This window comes from Coregonus clupeaformis, chromosome 1 (assembly GCF_020615455.1).
Source record: "Coregonus clupeaformis isolate EN_2021a chromosome 1, ASM2061545v1, whole genome shotgun sequence".
Taxonomy (NCBI): Eukaryota; Metazoa; Chordata; class Actinopteri; order Salmoniformes; family Salmonidae; genus Coregonus; species Coregonus clupeaformis.
The window spans coordinates 22,097,637-22,116,886 of NC_059192.1; the positions used below are offsets into that span (position 1 = coordinate 22,097,637).

General features: G+C 43.6%; 1 protein-coding gene across 3 annotated transcripts; it reads left to right on the forward strand.

The window, feature by feature from the left end:
* Nucleotides 1–1,647: 1,647 nt before the first annotated feature.
* Nucleotides 1,648–18,683, forward strand: ttll6 (tubulin tyrosine ligase-like family, member 6). Of its 3 annotated transcripts, none has more exons than XM_045224225.1 (16): nucleotides 1,648–1,757; nucleotides 3,131–3,244; nucleotides 7,157–7,324; nucleotides 7,480–7,517; nucleotides 9,759–9,877; nucleotides 9,990–10,120; nucleotides 11,587–11,743; nucleotides 12,148–12,291; nucleotides 12,595–12,680; nucleotides 12,801–13,026; nucleotides 13,594–13,772; nucleotides 15,629–15,817; nucleotides 15,979–16,135; nucleotides 16,469–16,711; nucleotides 17,862–18,120; nucleotides 18,282–18,683. In XM_045224225.1, the coding sequence occupies exons 3-16, from the start codon at nucleotides 7,158–7,160 to the stop codon at nucleotides 18,524–18,526; spliced, it is 2,340 nt and encodes a 779-aa protein (XP_045080160.1). In that variant the 5' UTR covers nucleotides 1,648–1,757; nucleotides 3,131–3,244; nucleotide 7,157; the 3' UTR covers nucleotides 18,527–18,683. The 3 variants fall into 3 exon arrangements, with proteins under 3 accessions (XP_045080160.1, XP_045080163.1, XP_041711861.2); XM_045224228.1 differs by having other exon boundaries at nucleotides 17,910–18,120; XM_041855927.2 differs by lacking the exon at nucleotides 18,282–18,683 and having other exon boundaries at nucleotides 17,837–18,110.
* Nucleotides 18,684–19,250: the final 567 nt, after the last annotated feature.

Consider the following 19,250-nt stretch of genomic DNA (forward strand, 5'->3'; position numbering starts at 1 on the left):
ATTACCTGCTGGGCGCTGTATCAGAGAGGTGTCAGTGTGACTCGGGTGTAGCCTAGTTGAACAGGCAGCAGCTCTCCAATGTATTGCCCAGCTTAAAACACACTCTGCGTAACCCTAACCTTTCTGACGTTAGCCAGGAAAGTGTAGTATTAGGCACAGGATGGAGCATTGAACTGCTCTTTGCACCTGTTGCAGGCTGGGTATGGCTTTTGGTTCCTTTTCCTTCACTGCTCTGATCCATATTGTATTTTTTGAGGTTGATGTATCCGGGTGAAGTTTCTTTCTGCCCCATTTTATTTTATCAAGACCTTTTTGGCCTGTGCTGCTTCATTCAAAGATACCGCAGATCTGTATATAATGACGAGATGACAAGTTTAGGTCCAAAATCAACCCATAGAAACGCACTGGGCTTATTTTTGACAGATTTGGGCGAGAGTGAAACCTCTTGCTTTGCCTTTTCATCTCGGGAAGATACTCTGTGCACCCTGGTGTGTAGGCTAAATACAACCTGTTTTCTATTTTGAAAATGTTTCACTCTATACTGAAGAATTGTGCGCCGATTACACAATATTTTACTTGCATTAATACTGTTTTCTCAACATCCTGAACCTCAGTATAATCCTGCAGTAGTGTTTGAGTCTCAGTGAATTGAACGTCAGTGTCAACCTCACCTCTAGATGGCGCAAACTGACCTACATCCCCTTTCAAACCTCTCCTCGGGGACCCCTAGATATTTCACAATTGTGTTGTAGCCCTGAACTACCAAACCTGATTCAAGTAGTCAAGGGTTTTATAATTACTTGTTGAATAGTTAAAATGCATGTTGAATAGTTCAAATACATTAAATGGCTGGGGGTCCCCGAGGAGAGGTTTGAAAAAGGCTGCTCTAACCTGCTGTACAAAAGCTTCTGCATCACCATTCACCATTTGTCTACTGTTATAAATATAGTCGCTATTGCAAAGATGTATCTAAAACACTGTCCTGATAAGAGGCTTGAAGACCTTGTCAAAGCTGGCAGGGATTCTGTCCTTCTCTGAATCTCTGATCATTAGGCAGCTTTCTGTTTCATTCTGTTGCTTCAGGAGATGAAGGATGAAGCACCTGATTTTGATCTGTTTTGACATGTACATAATACCGATTCACTGACTTCATTATGACTGACAATACCTTGAATGTGGAATACTAAGCGATCTAAAACGGCTCAAAAGCAGGGTAAAATCCGTCCATGACTCAAAGAGGTCCTCAAAGGCTGATGTGTTTCTCTGGTGCTCTGTGTTCAGAGTTCATCAGTTAGTACAGTGGTATTTCAACTTTTTCAGCAGGGACCCCATTTTTTTCGCCAGAGTTTCTCGTGACCCCACCCCAAAATCTAATGACAATTTCAACTTTAATATCAACAAATAACCTTACATTAATTACATGTTCATCTTTCTTATCAAAATTAAGAGAACCAATATATACATTTACTCAAATAACATTTTATTTTTCAAATAATAAAACAAAATAAAACAGATTGTTTATTGTCCCATGCAATTGTTTTCTATTTTTATTTTTATGTACAACCCCCCACTAGGCGTTGCTGAGAGCCCATTGGCTGTCGAACGAACAATTGGCTGTGTGATTGGACGAAACTACAGCCTGTTTGTGTAGGAGGAACTTCATCGCAGAAGAACAGGACGTCGGGAATGTTTTTAAACAATATTGACACCGTGTGCCTGCCACACTGACACATATTGTGCGGAAGGAAAAGTAAAAGGTAAGCTTTACTATTTTATTTTGACAGTGTATGGTTGACCATTTTCGGGTGAGTGAGAACATGTTTGAGACTCAGGTGTTGATACCTACTTTCTGCTGCTTGCTTTGAAGTCAGCGAGCGTTCTGTTACCATAGCAATGCCATGCGCTATCCAGCTAGGAAGCTAACTAGCATAGCAGCAGGGAAGTCAAGTTAATACAGTGGGTTTATATTTTGAAGTCACTGTTTGCAATACCAATTATTCAGTTACTTTTCTAAAAAGGATACTGTTGGTTCAGTAGGGAATGGATAAAGTGGAATGTGTGAAATAACATTTGCAGCTTGTGAGGGCGGCAGGTAGCTTAGTGGTTAAGAGCGTAGTGCCAGTAACCGAAAGGGCGCTGGTTATAATCCCCGAGCCGACTAGGTGAAAAATCTGTCGATGTGCCCTTGAGCAAGGCACTTAACCCTAATTGCTTCTGTAAGTCGCTCTGGATAAGAGCGTCTGCTAAATGACTAAAATGTAATGTAAATGTGAGGGAGGGTAGGAAGAAAGCAAGTGTTTACATAGCAGAGACTCAGTCAGTGCGTGAGACAGTGTATGTGTGTGCTAGTTGGGAGATGACTGATGCCTATTAGTTACCATGACAACAAGGAAACATACAGTAAGGTGACCCCCACACAGATCAAATTACCTCCTAGGCTTTAATCTCTGTATGGTGAGGGGCTAGTTGCAACCCATCTTGTGGTTGGAATAAAATAAATATTGCTATGAAAGATAAACTGAGCATGCTGTTGATAAGAGCAGAAGTTTGTTCTAGATCCACAGGTTATGGTAACAAATAGACCAGAGCTTCCCTTTGAACAACTGTGGTTCAGTTCTGATTATCTGTAGTGCAGTTTTCCTCAATGGATTCCTCCATGGTCAATGCAAAGCATTCATTTCGCTAATGTGCACTGTAGCTAGTGGTTTCAGCACATATTTGAATTGCTCACAGTGTCAAATCACTTGTCTAATTACCTTGAACAAATATGAGGGATTAACCCTCTCTACTTCCACAATGTGATATCAATATAATATAATATGCCATTTAGCAGACGCTTTTATCCAAAGCGACTTACAGTCATGCGTGCATACATATTTTTGTGTATGGGTGGTCCCGGGGATCGAACCCACTATCTTGGCGTTACAAGCGCCGTGCTCTACCAGCTGAGCTACAGAGGACCACAATGTGATATCCTGCTCATAATTTTCTCTCCATGTCAGGACATATAAGGTGTTTTTCCCTAGTTTCTTATTGGCCACCTGACCCACTGGCCATGCTATTAGGATGTAAGTGAATCTAAGTAGTGCCACCCCTGGGGTCATGGTACAAATGTGCCCTTTTTGTTCAGGATTAGGACCAGACCAGAGGTGGATATGAGGCTTTGTGAGCTGCCTTCTGTTGGGAACGACCACATCTTGCCGGGCCCCTGAAACTGAGGGGCCCTTACCAACAAACAGAGTGGGTGAGTTGGAAGGGTGGAGGGCATCGTCTAGCATTTCCACCCACCTTAAATGCACAGCACAGGTTTGTGTACCTTTAAAAAAAAGTATATATACTGTACGTATGTGAGAATGCTGTTCATTGACTACAGCTCAGCGTTCAACTCAGTGGTCCCCTCCAAGCTCATCACCAAGCTCAGGACCCTGTGACTGAAGACCTCCCTCTGCAACTGGATCCTGTTCCTCGGTGTCCACATCACTAAGGACTTAACATGGTCCACACACATGGTCCGCACAGTCGTGAAGAGGGCACAACAGTGCATCTTCTCCCACAGGAGGCTGAAGAGATTTGGCATGGGCCCTCAGATCCTCAAGAGGTTCTACAGCTGCACCATCGAGAGCATCTTGACTGGTTGCATCACCGCTTGGAAAGCAACTGCACTGCACCGCCCTCGACCGCAAAGCTCTACAGAGGGTGGTGAGGATGGCCCAGTACATCACTGGGGCTGAGCTCCCTCCCATCCAGTACCTCGATATCAGGTGGCGTTAGAGGAAGGCCCGAAAAATTGCGAAAGACTTCAGCCACCCAAGCCATAGACTGTTCTCTCTGCTACCGTCCGGCAAACGGTACCAGTGCATCGGTTCTCGGACCAACAGGCTCCGAGACAGCTTTTATCCCCAAGCACTGTTGAATAGATAATCAAATGATTAACCGGGCTATTTTCACTGACTATATTTTGCACTGACTCTATGCACACTCACAGGACTCTATCCACACACTCACACACACATACACACACTTACATACGCAAGCACACACACACAACACACGCATACTGACGCCACACACACACAGACACTTTCACACATGTACACATACACTCATCATACAGTGAATTCGGAAAGTATTCAGACCCCTTCCCTTTTCCCACATTTTGTTACGTTACAGCCTTATTCTAAAATCTACACACAGTACCCCATAATGACAAAGCAAAAACAGGTTTTCAGACATTTTTGCTAATTTATATAAAAAATAAAATAAATAAAAAGATGCCTTATTTACATAAGTATTCAGACCCTTTGCTATGAGACTCGACATTGAGCTCAGGTGCATCCTGATTCCATTGATCATCCTTGAGATGTTTCTACAACTTGATTGTAGTCCACCTGTGGTAAATTCAATTGATTGGACATGATTTGGAAAGGCACACACCTGTCTTTATAAGGTCCCACAGTTGGCAGTGCATGTCAGAGCAAAGACCAAGCCATGAGTTCCAAGGAATTGTCCATAGAGCTCCGAGACAGGATTATGTCGAGGCACAGATCTTGGGAAGGGTACCAAAAAAAGTCTGCAGCATTGAAGGTCCCCAAGAACACAGTGGCCTCCATCATTCTTAAATGCAAGAAGTTTGGACCCACCAAGACTCTTCCTAGAGCTGGCCGCCCGGCCAAACTGAGCAATCGTGGGAGAAGGGCCTTGGTCGGGGAGGTGACCAAGAACCCAATGGTCACTCTGACAAAGCTCCAGAATTCCCCTGTGGAGATGGGAGAACCTTCCAGAAGGACAACAATCTATGCATCATTACACCAATCAGGCCTTTATGGTAGAGTGGCCAGATGGAAGCCGCTCCTCAGTAAAAGGCACATGACAGCCCACTTGGAGTTTGCCAAAAGGCACCTAAATGACTCTCAGACCATGAGAAACAAGATTATCTGGTCTGATGAAACCAAGATTGAACTCTTTGGCCTGAGTGCCAAGCGTCACGTCTGGAAGAAACCTGGCACCATCCCTACGGACTAGTCAGGATCGAGGGAAAGATGAACGGAGCAAAGTACAGAGAGATCCTTGATGAAAACCTGCTCCATAGTGCTCAGGACCTCAGACTGGGGCGAAGGTTCACCTTCCAACAGGACAACGACCCTAAGCACACAGCCAAGACAATGCAGGAGTGGCTTCAGGACAAGTCTCTGAATGTCCTTGAGTGGCCCAGCCAGAGCCCGGACTTGAACCCGATCGAACATCTCTGGAGAGACCTGAAAATAGCTGTGCAGCGATGCTCCCCATCCAACCTGACAGAGCTTGAGAGGATCTGCAGAGAAGAATGGGAGAAACTCCCCAAATACAGGTGTGCCAAGCTTGTATCGTCATACCCGAGAAGACTCGAGGCTGTAATCGCTGCCAAAGGTGCTTCAACAAAGTACTGAGTAAAGGGTCTGAATACTTATGTAAATGTCTTATTTCAGTTGTTAATTTTTTAAAATAAATTAGCAAAAATGTCTAAACCTGTTTTTGCTTTGTCATTATGGGGTATTGTGAGGCGGGGGAAACGATATAATCCATTTTAGAATAAGGCTGTAACGTAACAAAATGTGGAAAAAGTCAAGGTGTCTGAATACATTCCGAATGCACTGTATTCGCTGCTGCTACTTTGTTTTTTAAATCTTATTATTATCAATCCTTATGCCTAGTCACTTTACCCCTGCCTACATGTACATACATAGCTACCTCGTACCCCTGCACATTGATGTGGTATTGGTACTCCCTGTACATAGCTTCATTCTTGTGTGTTTTATTACTCTGTTTTTATTTTCTTATTTTACCTCTTTGTCGTCGGGAAAGAGCTTGTAAGTAAGCATATCACTGTAAGGTCTACACCTGTTGTATTCGGCGCATGTGACAAATAAAATGTGAATTGATAGTGAGGGAAAATACAGTGAGCATTGATCAGAGAAAAACATGTAAAGTCAGGTCAGTGGTTGACTGAATTGTTGATTTGAGTTGTTTTCAGAAGTTTTCCACCATGACTTCAGAACTTTTGCATGAAATAATTACTTTGTTTTTCCATCTTTAGGATAGAGATTAGTGAATTGAAAATGAGTTATTATATAGTAATAGACCGATATCATTCTTTGACTAGAATTTACATCTGATATACTAGAACACATTTGCTTGAGAACACCAAACTGCTAGGCCTATTTAAAGACTATATTTATGCATTGTTGTTTTTTGGATAGGTCCTAAAGAGAGCTCCTATGAGAGTGCTGTTGTAACAGGATACCTGTAGAGGTCACTGGGCCGTCTCCGCCAAGCTCAATTACAAGAGTTCAGGGCCAGGATTATCCAGATCACTGGCTCAGAATACTGTTACCCAGCACCAGAGGAGGCTGGTGGGAGGAGCTATAAGTGGACGGGCTGATTGTTATGGCTGGAATGAAATAAATGGAACGGAGTCAAGCACGTTGTTTTCATGTGTTTGATGTGTTTGGTACCATTCCATTGATACCATTCCACCCATTACAATTAGCCCATCCTCCTATACCACCTCCCACTAGCAGCCTCTGCCCAGCAGCCAGGCCTCCCGCAGCCTAACAGGGATGTCCCTCCTCACCCTCCCCTGGGCCCTGTCCAGCACTTACCCTTATCATTACCAGCAATTAGTCTCACCTAGGCTTCACCTTAGGGACGTGAGATCAGAGAGAGAACCCCTCAGTGATGGTCAGGGCACACAAGGACACTTCAAGGGGATTTAGGCTAAGTTACTGTCTGAGGAGTCTTGTGTTTTTTCCAAACGGAGTGATCCGTCTGAACTCTATTGCAAACTTGACTCGCTGCCCAATAACTCTTGAATGACCCTCTGCTATGGATGGAATGTTGACAGGCCGAGTACCTACCTGAGAAGAGAAATGGAAACAGAAACATGATTCTCTGTGTGCATTACAACCTGGATTCTGATCTGGTTGATTGTATTTCAGGGTGGGGGTACTAGTATTGACATCAAAACGCAATTATGTAAATGTATGCAAATTTCTTAGATATTGGTTGGAAAACATAATGTCTTTAATTTGTGTTAATTGATGCTTGATAACACGTTAATTACCTAGTGTTACTGTTATGTAAGCCTTTTTTTTTGTCCCTCTTTATGTATCTTCTTCAGGATGGACCTGCGAGCAGAGAGCCCTGACAGAGACTCTGAAGATGATGCCTTCAAGTGTGGACCTGAGGGGGGAGAGGAGGGCGAGGGCTGGGGGAGCGATAGTCAACCCGAGGCCTGCACCCCTACTCCTCCATCCATTGGCAAGAGGAAGAAGAAAAGGAAAAAGAGGTACTTCAAGTTAAAAGATGTAACTCTACTGGTGCTTTGGTGCTTCCTCTTCCCCAAAACGCTGGGAGAGGCGGAAGTAATTGAGGAAGGATGATTAGGACCTTGCAGCAAGGCACATGTCTGTCCCCCTCTTTCTGTTTCTTCTTTCCCAGATGACTGTGGATCAATATCGTCAACTGCAAATATGAAAGTGGTGAGTTATCCTGCATATACCAACGTATGAATTGGTGTGATTTTATCTTTTCAAAGATCACCCATGTCACTTGCTTTGTTACCCCCATGTTGGGAGAATCCTAGACAATCGCTTTAATTCCTCACAGTCACAGTTTTGCTATGTAGTCTAGTCAAATACATTTGAAACACAGACATACACTGAGTATAGCATACATTAGGAACACCTTCCTAATATTGAGTTGCACCCCCTTTTGCCCTCAGAACAGCCTCAATTTGTCGGGGCATGGACTCTACAAGGTGTCGAAAGTATTCCACAGGGATGCTGGCCCATGTTGACTCCAATGCTTCCCACAGTTGTGTCAAGTTGGCTGGATGTCCTTTGGGTGGTGGACCTTTCTTGATACACACAGGAAACTGTTGAGCTTGAAAATCCCAGCAGCGTTGCAGTTCTTGACACAAACCGGTGCTCCTGGCTAGGGCTGTTGCGGTGACCGTATTACCGCCACACCGGCAGTCACGAGTCATGAAGGCAGTCAAATTCCACATGACCGTTTAGTCACGGTAATTAGGCTTCTCCAAGCTCTGATGCTGCTGCTGGTCATTAGTAGCCTACCAAACTTGCTAACTGCCTGGTACTCAGCACTCTATTGTCCCTCTAATCACTCTGACATCAATGCAAATGTATTCGAAAATCTAATCAAACACTTCATGAGAGCCCATGAGCTCATGTTGCGCAACATTTCTATAGGCTATGCAATTGCGGGAGAAAATAGATTGATGGCCGCTAAGAAAAAGAGGAGGATCCCATCAGCTTTCTATAGGCTTACTATATTTATTTCTCAACTTTCCTAATATTAAGCACATTGCTGGCTGGCATGAAAATAAACCACGGTGAAAAGCGTCCTCAATTCGCTATTTAAGTGCATGGATTACATTTATTTTTTCCTGCTGCCCCTGTTTCGATACAGGTGCATGATAATGGTCCATTCTAAATTAAAACAAATTTCACACATACACTACCGTTCAAAAGTTTGGGGTCACTTAGAAATGTCCTTGTTATGGAAAGAAAAGCAATTTTTTGGCCATTAAAATAACATCAAATTGATCAGAAATACAGTGTAGACATTGTTAATGTTGTAAATGGCTATTGTAGCTGGAAACGGCTGATAAAAAATAAAAAAAAGGAATATCTACATAGGCGTACAGAGGCCCATTATCAGCAACCATCAGTCCTGTGTTCCAATGGCACGTTGTGTTTGCTAATCCAAGTTTATCATTTTAAAAGGCTAATTGATCATTAGAAAACCCTTTTGCAATTATGTTAGCACAGCTGAAAACTGTTGTGCTGATTAAAGAATAAATAAAACTGGCCTTCTTGAGACTAGTTGAGTATCTGGAGCATCATCAATTGTGGGTTCGATTACAAGCTCAAAATGGCCAGAACAAGTAACTTTCTTCTGACACTCATCAGTCTATTCTTGTTCTGAGAAATGAAGGCTATTCTATGCGAGAAATGGCCAAGAAACTGAAGATCTTGTACAACGCTGTGTACTACTCCCTTCACAGAACAGCGCAAACGGTCTCTAACCAGAATAGAAAGAGGAGTGGGAGGCCCCAGTGCACAACTGAGCAAGAGGACAAATACATTAGAGTGTCTAGTTTGAGAAACAGGCGCCTCACAGGTCCTCAACTGACAGCTTCATTAAATAGTACCCGCAAAACACCAGTCTCAACCTTCTAGGCAGAGTTGCAAAGAAAAAGCCATATCTCAGACTGCCCAAGATTAAGATGGCCAGTCTGAGATATGGCTTTTTCTTTGCAACTCTGCCTAGAAGGTCAGCATCCCAGAGTTTGCACTGTTCTGTGAAGGGAGTAGTACAGAGCATTGTACGAGATCTTTGCTTGACAATCACCGGCTGACAAAATTTCGTGACCGCCACAGCCTGGCACCTACTACCATACCCCGTTCAAAATGTCTTACATCTTTTGTCTTGCCCTTTCACTCTTTGAATGGCACACGTACACAATCCATGTCTCAATTGTCTCAAGGCTTGAAAATCCTTCTTTAACCTGTCTCCTCCCCTTCATCTACACTGATTTTAAGTGGATTTAACAAGTGACATCAATAACGGATCATAGCTTTCACCTGAATTCACCTGGTCAGTCTGTCATGGAAAGAGCAGGTGTCCTTAATGTTTTGTATACTCAGTGTAGATTAATATGTCCTCTAATGGGTAGTCTTTCTTCCTCACCCTGTCAGTGCGACGTGCTGCTCGCAGATATGGCCTTTGGGAAGCAGTGGAGGGCGAGGACTGGACTCTCTTCTGGACAGACTGCTCTGTCTCACTGGACAGAGTTATGGACATGAAGCGCTACCAGGTACTTAACATCTCCCCCAAGTCCACCTCTCTCCTCATAGAGCTCTGAAAATGTGCGTCAGCCCCTGTTGATTCGCCACATTCAATGCTATGTGTCTGCTGTACCCTTACAGAAGATCAACCATTTTCCCGGGATGAGTGAGATTTGTAGAAAGGATCTTCTGGCTCGAAACATGAACCGCATGCTGAAGCTCTTCCCCAAAGACTACAATATCTTTCCCCGAACATGGTGCCTACCGGCAGAGTGAGTTCTCATTGTCAATGTGCTTAGAGTCTTGTCATTCAAAACACATACACTACCAGTCAAAAGTTTGGACACATCTACTCAAGGGTTTTTCTGATGACAGCTTTGCACACTCTTGGCATTCTCTCAACCAGCTTCATGAGGTAGTCACCTGGAATGCATTTCAATTAACAGGTGTTCCTTCTTAAAAGTTAATTTATGGAATTTCTTTCCTTAATGCGTTTGAGCCAATCAGTTGTGTTGTGACAAGGTGGGGGGGTATATTTGGTAAAAGACCAAGTCCATATTATGTCAAGAACAGCTTAAATAATCAAAGAGAAACGACAGTCCATTATTACTTTAAGACATGAAGGTCAGTCAATACTGAAAATGTCAAGAACTTTGTCTCAAAAAGTGCAGTCGCTAAAACCATCAAGTGCTATAATGAAACGGGCTCTCATGAGGACCGCCACAGGAATGGAAGACCCAGATTTACCTCTGCTGCAGAGGATAAATGCTTCACAGAGTTCAAGTCACAGACACATCTCAACATCAACTATTCAGAGGGGACTGTGTGAATCAGGCTTTCATGGTTGAATTGCTGCAAAGAAACCACTGAATAGGTGAAGGACACCAATAAGAAGAAGAGACCAGCTTGGGCCAAGAAACAACGAGCAATGGACATTAGACCGGTGGAAATGAGTCCTTTGGTCTGGAGTCCAAATTTGAGATTTTTGGTTCCAACCGCCGTGTCTTTGTGAGACGCGGTGTGGGTGAATGGATGATCTCCGCATGTGTAGTTCCCACCGTAAAGCATGTTATGCTGTGGGTTTGCTTTGCTGGTGACACTGTCTGTGATTTATTTAGAATTCAAGGCACACTTAACCCAGCATGGCTACCACATCATTCTGCAGCGATACGCCATCCCATCTGGTTTGGGCTTAGTGGGACTATCATTTGTTTTTCAACAGGACAATGACCCAACACACCTCCAGGCTGTGTAAGGGCTATTTTACCAAGAAGGAGAGTGATGGAGGGCTGCATCAGATGACCTGGCCTCCACAATCCCCCGACCTCAACCCAATTGAGATGGTTTGGGATGAGTCGGACCGCAGAGTGAAGGAAAAGCAGTGCTCAGCATATGTGGGAACTCCTTCAAGACTGTTGGAAAAGCATTCCAGGTGAAGCTGGTTGAGAGAATGCCAAGAGTGTGCAAAGCTGTCATCAAGGCAAAGGGTGGCTATTTTGAAGAATCTCAAATATAAAATATATTTTGATTTGTTTAACACTTTTTTTGGTTACTACATGATTCCATATGTCTTATTTCATAGTTCTAATGTCTTCATTATTATTCTACAATGTAGAAAATAGTAAAAATAAAAAATAAACCTTGAATGAGTAGGTGTGTCCAAACTTTTGACTGGTACTGTATATGAATCAGGAGCGTAATCAATTGAGAATGTAAGTGTTTTTTTGTATCTCTGCAGTTATAGTGACTTCCAAGCTTACACCAGGTCCAAGAAACACAAGACTTACATCTGTAAGCCAGACTCCGGTTGCCAAGGGCGAGGCATCTTACTCACTAAGTCCAGCAAAGACATCCGGCCCGGAGAACACATGATCTGCCAGGTGTACGTCTCCCGGGTGAGACTCACTGACTCACTCCCTTCTGTACATATTGTGTAATATTCTGCACAAGTAGCTCAACTGAGGTTGCAGGACGAAAGGTGCAATAAATGTGATACCTTATTATGTGACAGTATTTATGGGACCAATCAGAGAGCAGGGTTATGACAATGTCATTATGAAAGGACCAATCAGAGAGCAGGGCTATGAATGTCATTATGAAAGGGCCAATCAAAGAGCAGGGTTATGACGATGTCATTATGAAAGGACCAATCAAAGAGCAGGGTTAGACTATGTTATTATGAAGGGACTAATCAGAGAGCAGGGTTATGACTATGTCATAATTAAGGGACCAATCAGAGAGCAGGGTTATGTTGATGTCATTAGATATATCATAATGCCAACCGTCCTCTCCCCCCCAGCCATTCATTATTGACGGCTTCAAGTTTGACCTGCGTATCTATGTGCTGGTGACCTCCTGTGACCCCTTCCGCATCTTCCTGTACAATGAGGGGCTGGCTCGCTTCTGCACTACCCAATACAACGAGCCCAGCAATGGCAACGTGGTGAGGTGGACAATACAGATACTCCATCAACACTTCTAATGCCAACTGTTACACAGCATTACACACTTCTCATTGTCCTATCTCGCTCTGTTCATTGACTGTTAATTGGTAGTTATAGTGTTGGTTGTGTCTTTGATGCTCTGAAGCTCTCTAGATAATCATTTAACATGGGGTATCACATCTCTGCAGTATTCATATGTTTATTCCAGTATGATAGTATATATTCTACGGTGTCCTTCCTGATCTCTCATTGTACCTTTACCCATCCCCGGCTCTCCCTCACCATATTTCTAATTCTACAAGGATGATGTTTGCATGCATCTGACCAACTATGCCATCAACAAGCACAGTGAGAACTTTGTCCGTGATGACGACACTGGCAGCAAACGGTAAGCAGATGTTAGTTTACTTCAAATACCTCTCGAGTTGACCTTTAGCTTTGTTTCTTTGTATAATTAATCTCATGATGCAACTCTTGCATCTCAGTTCCCTCCTCCCTGTCGTTCCAGGAAGCTGTCCACCTTGAACAAGCACCTGGAGGCCATGTGTTACGACACAGAGAAGATGTGGTTGGACATTGAGGACGTGATTATTAAGACGCTCATCTCTGCCCACCCCATCCTCAAACACAACTACCACACCTGTTTCCCCAACCACGCTGCTGGCAGCGCCTGCTTTGAGATCCTTGGCTTTGATGTGCTGCTAGACCATCGACTCAGGCCCTGGCTGCTGGAGGTGAGGCCTTCTTAATTAATCAGGATGATGTATTGATATGGGTCCTGTATCAGTGTCTGTTGAGCTAAGAAATGTGTTATTCTAATAATCACTACACTCTCATCATGCAGTGTCCAATAGGCATTTCGCTAGCAACTTATAATAACTTCAATATTAAAGCTAGATAGCAAACAAGGTATATTCATGATGTTCATGTGTGTGTATTAAAGGGATACTTCGGGATTTTGACAATGAGATCCTTTATCTACTTCCCCAGAGTCAAATGAGCTTGTGGATACCATTTTTATGTCTCTGTGTCCAGTATGAAGGAAGTTAGAGGTACTTTCTTGAGCCAATGCTAACTAGCGTTAGAACAATTAATGGGAGTCTAGCGTGCTAGCAGATACACATAAACTTCCAGTCATTACGCTAACGCTAGTTAGCAATTGCACTAGTGTTAGTTAGCAACTTCCTTCAAACCGCACACAGAGACATAAAAATGGTATCCATGAGTTCATCTGACTCTGGGGAAGTAGATAACGTGCCTCATTGCCAAAATCCTGAAGTATCCCTTTAACGTTTGTGCAGGTGAACCACTCCCCCAGTTTCACTACTGATTCGCGGTTGGACCGGGAGGTGAAGGATAGCCTGCTGTATGACACCCTGGTTCTTATAAACCTGGGTGCCTGTGACCGCCGTAAGATCACTGAGGAGGAGAAGCGCAGGGTGAAGGAGAGGCTGCAGCAGAACCGCTCTAGAGAGGCCAGGTACAGTCAGGACCATGTGATTGATAGGAACACGGCCGGCCCGCTCGTTAGGTAGGATTAGGTGGCAGATTGACGAGGGCGGCATTTTCTGAGCTAAACTAACCAAGACGCACCTCCAACAACAACACATAAAACCTCACATAATTCTGCCCAAAAACAATGACAATTTCTCTCAACCAGTGGCATATGGGCTTTTTAGGTGAGTGCTGATGCCGCCCTTTGATAAGCAGTGCCCCAAAGGCAGGGGCGCAAAATATGTTGCTTGTCCATTCCCAGCGCGTCTCTACAGACTGGAGATAAAATATATGACAATGTAATGAGATGGACACTTTTTACATCATGCAGGTTTCTCCGATCAAATAGCCTAACCTAAATGGTGCCCAATCAAATAAAAAATGCGCTGTCATGTTAACAAACAACATATCCTAAAAACAGGACAGGTCAAAGTAAAATGGACAATATGGAATGGACAATCACAACTGTTGTCCAGGAGTTTCACCCCATTGTCATGATTGGTGGTTTCAAGTTTGTATCCGTCAATTTTTGACAAGCTGATCATAGCGAAAAATATAATATATCTGCATTTCCCGCTGTGTAAACGCATTGCAAATAGGCTCGCGATAACTCCTGATAAAGTTGGATAGCTGAAATTCAGAGCTTAAATAGCCATATTGATTAGTCACAGGAATCAGGACTAATAAAGCCAATGTAATGGCCTAAATTCCATTGTGGGCCAATATGGTAGCCTACACCCCAGTAAGCAAGCCAACATCTTTTTTTGGTGCAGACATCTATGTTTGGTTCAGATTTTGTCCGGTCTGGACCAGCCTTGATTTGGTCCAAACATAGACATCTATAAATTACTTATTTTCAACTTTCATTCAGAACCTAAAATTAGCCTGATTCCAACAATGTGGAACTTTGATTTCAATATGCTTGTATGATCAGTTTGACCATGTAACAATAAGCTATGATGGGTCATTTTATTATAAATTAGCATTGTTATAGACATGTAACAAACAAAGTGATTTGGACAAAACTCAAGCCAACAAAACATTAAGAATACCTGCTCTTTCCATGACATAGACTGACCAGGTGAATCCAGGTGAATGCTGTGATCCTTTATTGACGGCACTTGTGAAATCCACTTCAATCAGTTGTCATGTTGTGTTGCTGCCATGCTATGTTGTTGTCTTAGGTCTCTCTTTATGTAGTGTTGTGGTGTCTCTCTTGTCGTGATGTGTGTTTTGTCCTATATTTTTAATTTTTTATCTCAGCCCCCATTCCCGCAGGAGGCCTTTTGCCTTTTGGTAGGCCGTCATTGACAATAACAATTTGTTCTTAACTGACTTGCCTAGTTAAATAAAGGTTAAATAAATGTTAACAAATAAAACAATCTGTGTAGATGAAGGGGAGGAGATAGGTTAAAGAAGGCTTTTTAAGCCTTGAGACAACTGAGACATGGATTGTGTATGTGTGCCATTCAGAGGGTGAATGGGCAAGACAAAATATTTAAGTGCCTTTGAACGGGGTATGGTAGTAGGTGCCAGGTGCACCGGTTTGAGTGTGTCAAGAACTGCAACGCTGCTGGGTTTTTCACACTCAACAGTTTCCCGTATGTATCAAGAATGGTCCACCACCCAAAGGACATCCAGCCAACTTGACACAACTGTAGGAAGCATTGGAGTCAACATGGGCCAGCATCCCTGTGGAACGCTTTCGACACCTTGTAGAGTCCATGGCCCGACGAATTGAGGCTGTTCTGAGAGCAAAATAGTTTTTGTACACTCAGTGTATATTTTTTGATGCATTCAATTCATGCATTCATTCAGTTGTGGTAATTTTTGTGTTGTCAGGAGTGAGGAACTGCGTCAGTCCCAGGCAGCCAGTGTAGAGCAGATGCGGAGGTATGAGGCCAAACACCTGGGTGGCTTCCGCGGGATCTACCCTCGCGAGGGCGGAGAGAAGTACGAGAAGTACTTCAAACACAGCAGCTCCTTGTTTCAGGAGACTGCCGCCTCCAAGGCCAGGGAGGAGTGTGCCAGGTAGACACAATCACCCAAACACTCATATTACGCACACACACACAGGCTTATAGAAAATACCATGAAAACACTCAACAGAAAATACAAAATCGTTGTGCCTTAAATTCACTTTTTTCATTGTTTCATGTACAACTTGTTTGTTTGTGTGACTCTCCGCTCAGGCAGCAGCTGCAGGAGCTGCGTCTGAAGCAGGAGCAGAAGGAGAGGGAGCAGAAGGGGAGCCGTAGACGAGACTTGCAGGGGGAGTCTGCAGGAGAGAGGGCCAAACCACACAGAGTACAAGTTCGTCAGACCAGCTCCAACTCCCAACAGGTTACTGTGAGTCACATAACCCTGCCCATCAGTTTTATGTAACATATTACCTCAGGTTTTGAATGTATTATTGCCTACAGAAACAACCATAAAGAGAACTCCCAAGTCTCATCGGATCATTGGGGGTGGCAATCTTAGTGGACTTGTAGTTGCAAGGCCTTTCAGTGACCACAAGAGGGAGCCAGATATCTTCTCCACTCAACACCTTACATACATGTCCAACTACCAAACCATATAATGGCCATTTATCATATTTACATAAACAATTAATACTGAAGAATGATTATACACTGTGATTAACTGTTTCCTTACTGTTTGATGTGAAATGTGGCTGTCCAGCTCCTGACCATGCCCCCCCTGCCTACTGCCACCAACGGTTCCCCTACGGTGCAGGACCTCTCTGAGGAGGAGGTGGAGAGGGTGAGTGGACTGCTCCAACGGGAGAATCTACTGAGGGACCTGGGGGTGGTGGACCAGATCTATCAGCTGCTGCAGGGGCGAGGCCACTCCATGCCTGACGGCATTACACCCCCCCGCGAGCAAAATGAGCTGCCCCTACACAGACATGAACGAGCCAATAAGGTAAGGCTACACTGCCATCCATAGTCACTCACTGGTCAGTTTAGTAAGTTCAGTTTATTGTTTCCCTAGCAGGGAAATGTGTCCTCCATATAGAGCTCGCCAGCTTGTAGTCCTAAAAAATTTAAATGAGTTACCTCTGGTTCGTTTAAGCATTCTTATGGGGGAAATTAATGGGGAAAGAATGGGGTTTTGGGATAAATGCTGAAATAAGGTCAGAGGTTAACATAGGCTTAGGAGATCTTATACATTTTGTTCTGTGAGATAATATCAGTCAGTTAACATGTCCTTTATGAATTATGAAGCCTTTATGTCAGGGATAATCAACTAGATTCAGCCGCTGGCCAATTTTTTTCTTGAGCGTGTAGCTCAGTTGGTAGAGCATGGCGCTTGCAACGCCAGGGTTGTGGGTTCGATTCCCACGGGGGCCAGTATGAATAAATTTATGCACTCACTAACTGTAAGTCGCTCTGGATAAGAGCATCTGCTAAATGACTAAAATGTAAAAATGTAATGGTTAGGGGGTCGAACATAATTACAATTTATTTGTAGACTGCAAATTGACCACAAGAAGCCCAAACCGATATAAAACATAATAATTTAAAACCTTGCTTACATTTATATACGATCACGTGTCTCTCTATTATACATGGGAATACTTGAGAACAGATTTCCAAAATTAAAATCACTTGGAGCTGATTTCCTGGTGGTTTTATGTCCAGCCATAAAAAATGAAAATAAAACTCTTTTTTTTGACTCAGAAAACTTGGGGGGTCAAATAACCAAATAACCACAGGCAGTTGGGGAACTCTGCTTTATGTGTTTGTTTTGATTACGTAAGTGCCTATTTTTTTGTTTGTTTTTAAGTGATGTTAGCTGATGAAGATGATCTCATAGAAAAAAATGTATAAGATTTCGTAAGCCTGTGTTTACTACAGACCTTATTTTTGGCGTTTATCCAAAAACCCTACAAAAAAAAAAAACATTTCTCCATAGGCTTTGTTTGACCAACGAGCCATGGCGGAGTTAGTGCCTACAAAAAGACGCCATTACTATCGGTCTCTATGGTCACTGCATTGTCTCAAAGTTATCAGTAAACATTACTCCATTAGTAGTGAGATGCTTTAGTCTGTCCTATGTCATATTTTGCCAGTTGGACTCCCTGAGACCGAAGCGCCACTGTACTGTGATCCAACACCAGGTGCCTCCAGGGGCCAAGCCCTTCCGGCAGTACGTCCATTCCCAGCTGCTGCAGCAGCGCTGGCCCTGGCCAAGTCTGGACAGGGGGCCCACTCACACTGAGTCTGCCTGCCTACAGTACTACACCCCAGAGGACCAAGTCCTAGAGACAGTCTGCCGGGCGCCAGGAGACCTGAGGAGGACCAACAGTGCCCAGCGTATCCCATGGACAAGTGAGCACAACCACTGAGCACCCTCGCTGCACCTCACTTTATTGTGTCATTACCATACCACCACTGATCTGAAGTTGGACATTGTACTTATGGATAATTGGAGGGCATAGGATTGATTTTCTCAACCTCTCTCTTTTTTTCTCTCTCTCTTTGTCTCTCAGTCAATGGTGCTCGTCAGGGTAGTATGAGCTCGTCCTATGCAGAGTCCAGGGCCCGGGCCACAGTGTCAAACTTATCCCAGCTCATGCCTGGACGGCTCCACTGCACCCCCATGTCCTCCGACCCCAAGGCCTTCCAGAGCCTGTTTGTCATCTCCACCCCAGCCCCCCTGATCCAGCGGCCCGAGTTCCCCCACCCCATCCGCAAACCCTTGCGCAAAGTCCCCCAGCACGGACAAGGGCGCTAGGGAGCAGGGACTTCACCAGTCCTGCCATAGTGCCATAAACCACAAGCGGGGGAGAGTGAACAAGCTTTCCTGGCAAAGTTGTCCCTAAAATCCTCTCCCTATACTGTGTAAATTTCTTCACTTTTACATCATCAAAATGAAATTCATTTCTACATTGGCACTGAGCTACTGAGAATTGATTGAAGAGAAATGGAGCATAGATCAATGGAGTAGGTCTTATTGTGAAAATATTGAAGCAATGGTGCCTGTCGTGTGGTACTTGGTAGGAAAACATGTCATCTCATATGTCTACGCAAACACTATGTGGCTTTTACAGAAAGGAATGTAAGTGAATACTATATGTGTCTTATCAAATATCTCGGGTGGTTAAATATCACTATAACCACTGAGCCAATAGTGAAAACACAAAAAAGAATCTGGATGTTTTACTCAGGTATGTGAAATCTGAAGGGAAGATATGAGTGACCAAGTAGTCATATAGACATTTGTACGACTTTGATGTTGATGACTTTGCTACTATGCTTTGTTATCATATTGATTTTTGTTTAGCTATGCAGAAAATTCTAATTTTGCAAGGGGAACCATAATCAATCATTTGTGCCAAATCTTAGAAGAAAAGCTGTGGACACTGAAATAACCACCAAGATGGACTAACAAAAACTCCTCACATTTCACTGATTTTAATTGCAGATTTACCCACAGTATTTTCATATGGTTATTGTAG

Coding starts and splice junctions, on each gene's coding strand:
- ttll6 (XM_045224225.1), top strand. CDS start 7,158: ATGGACCTGCGAGCAGAGAGCCCTGACAGAGACTCTGAAGATGATGCC. Junction 12,292..12,594: donor AGCCCAGCAATGGCAACGTG/GTGAGGTGGACA, acceptor TAATTCTACAAG/GATGATGTTTGCATGCATCT. Junction 18,121..18,281: donor CCAGCGTATCCCATGGACAA/GTGAGCACAACC, acceptor TTTGTCTCTCAG/TCAATGGTGCTCGTCAGGGT.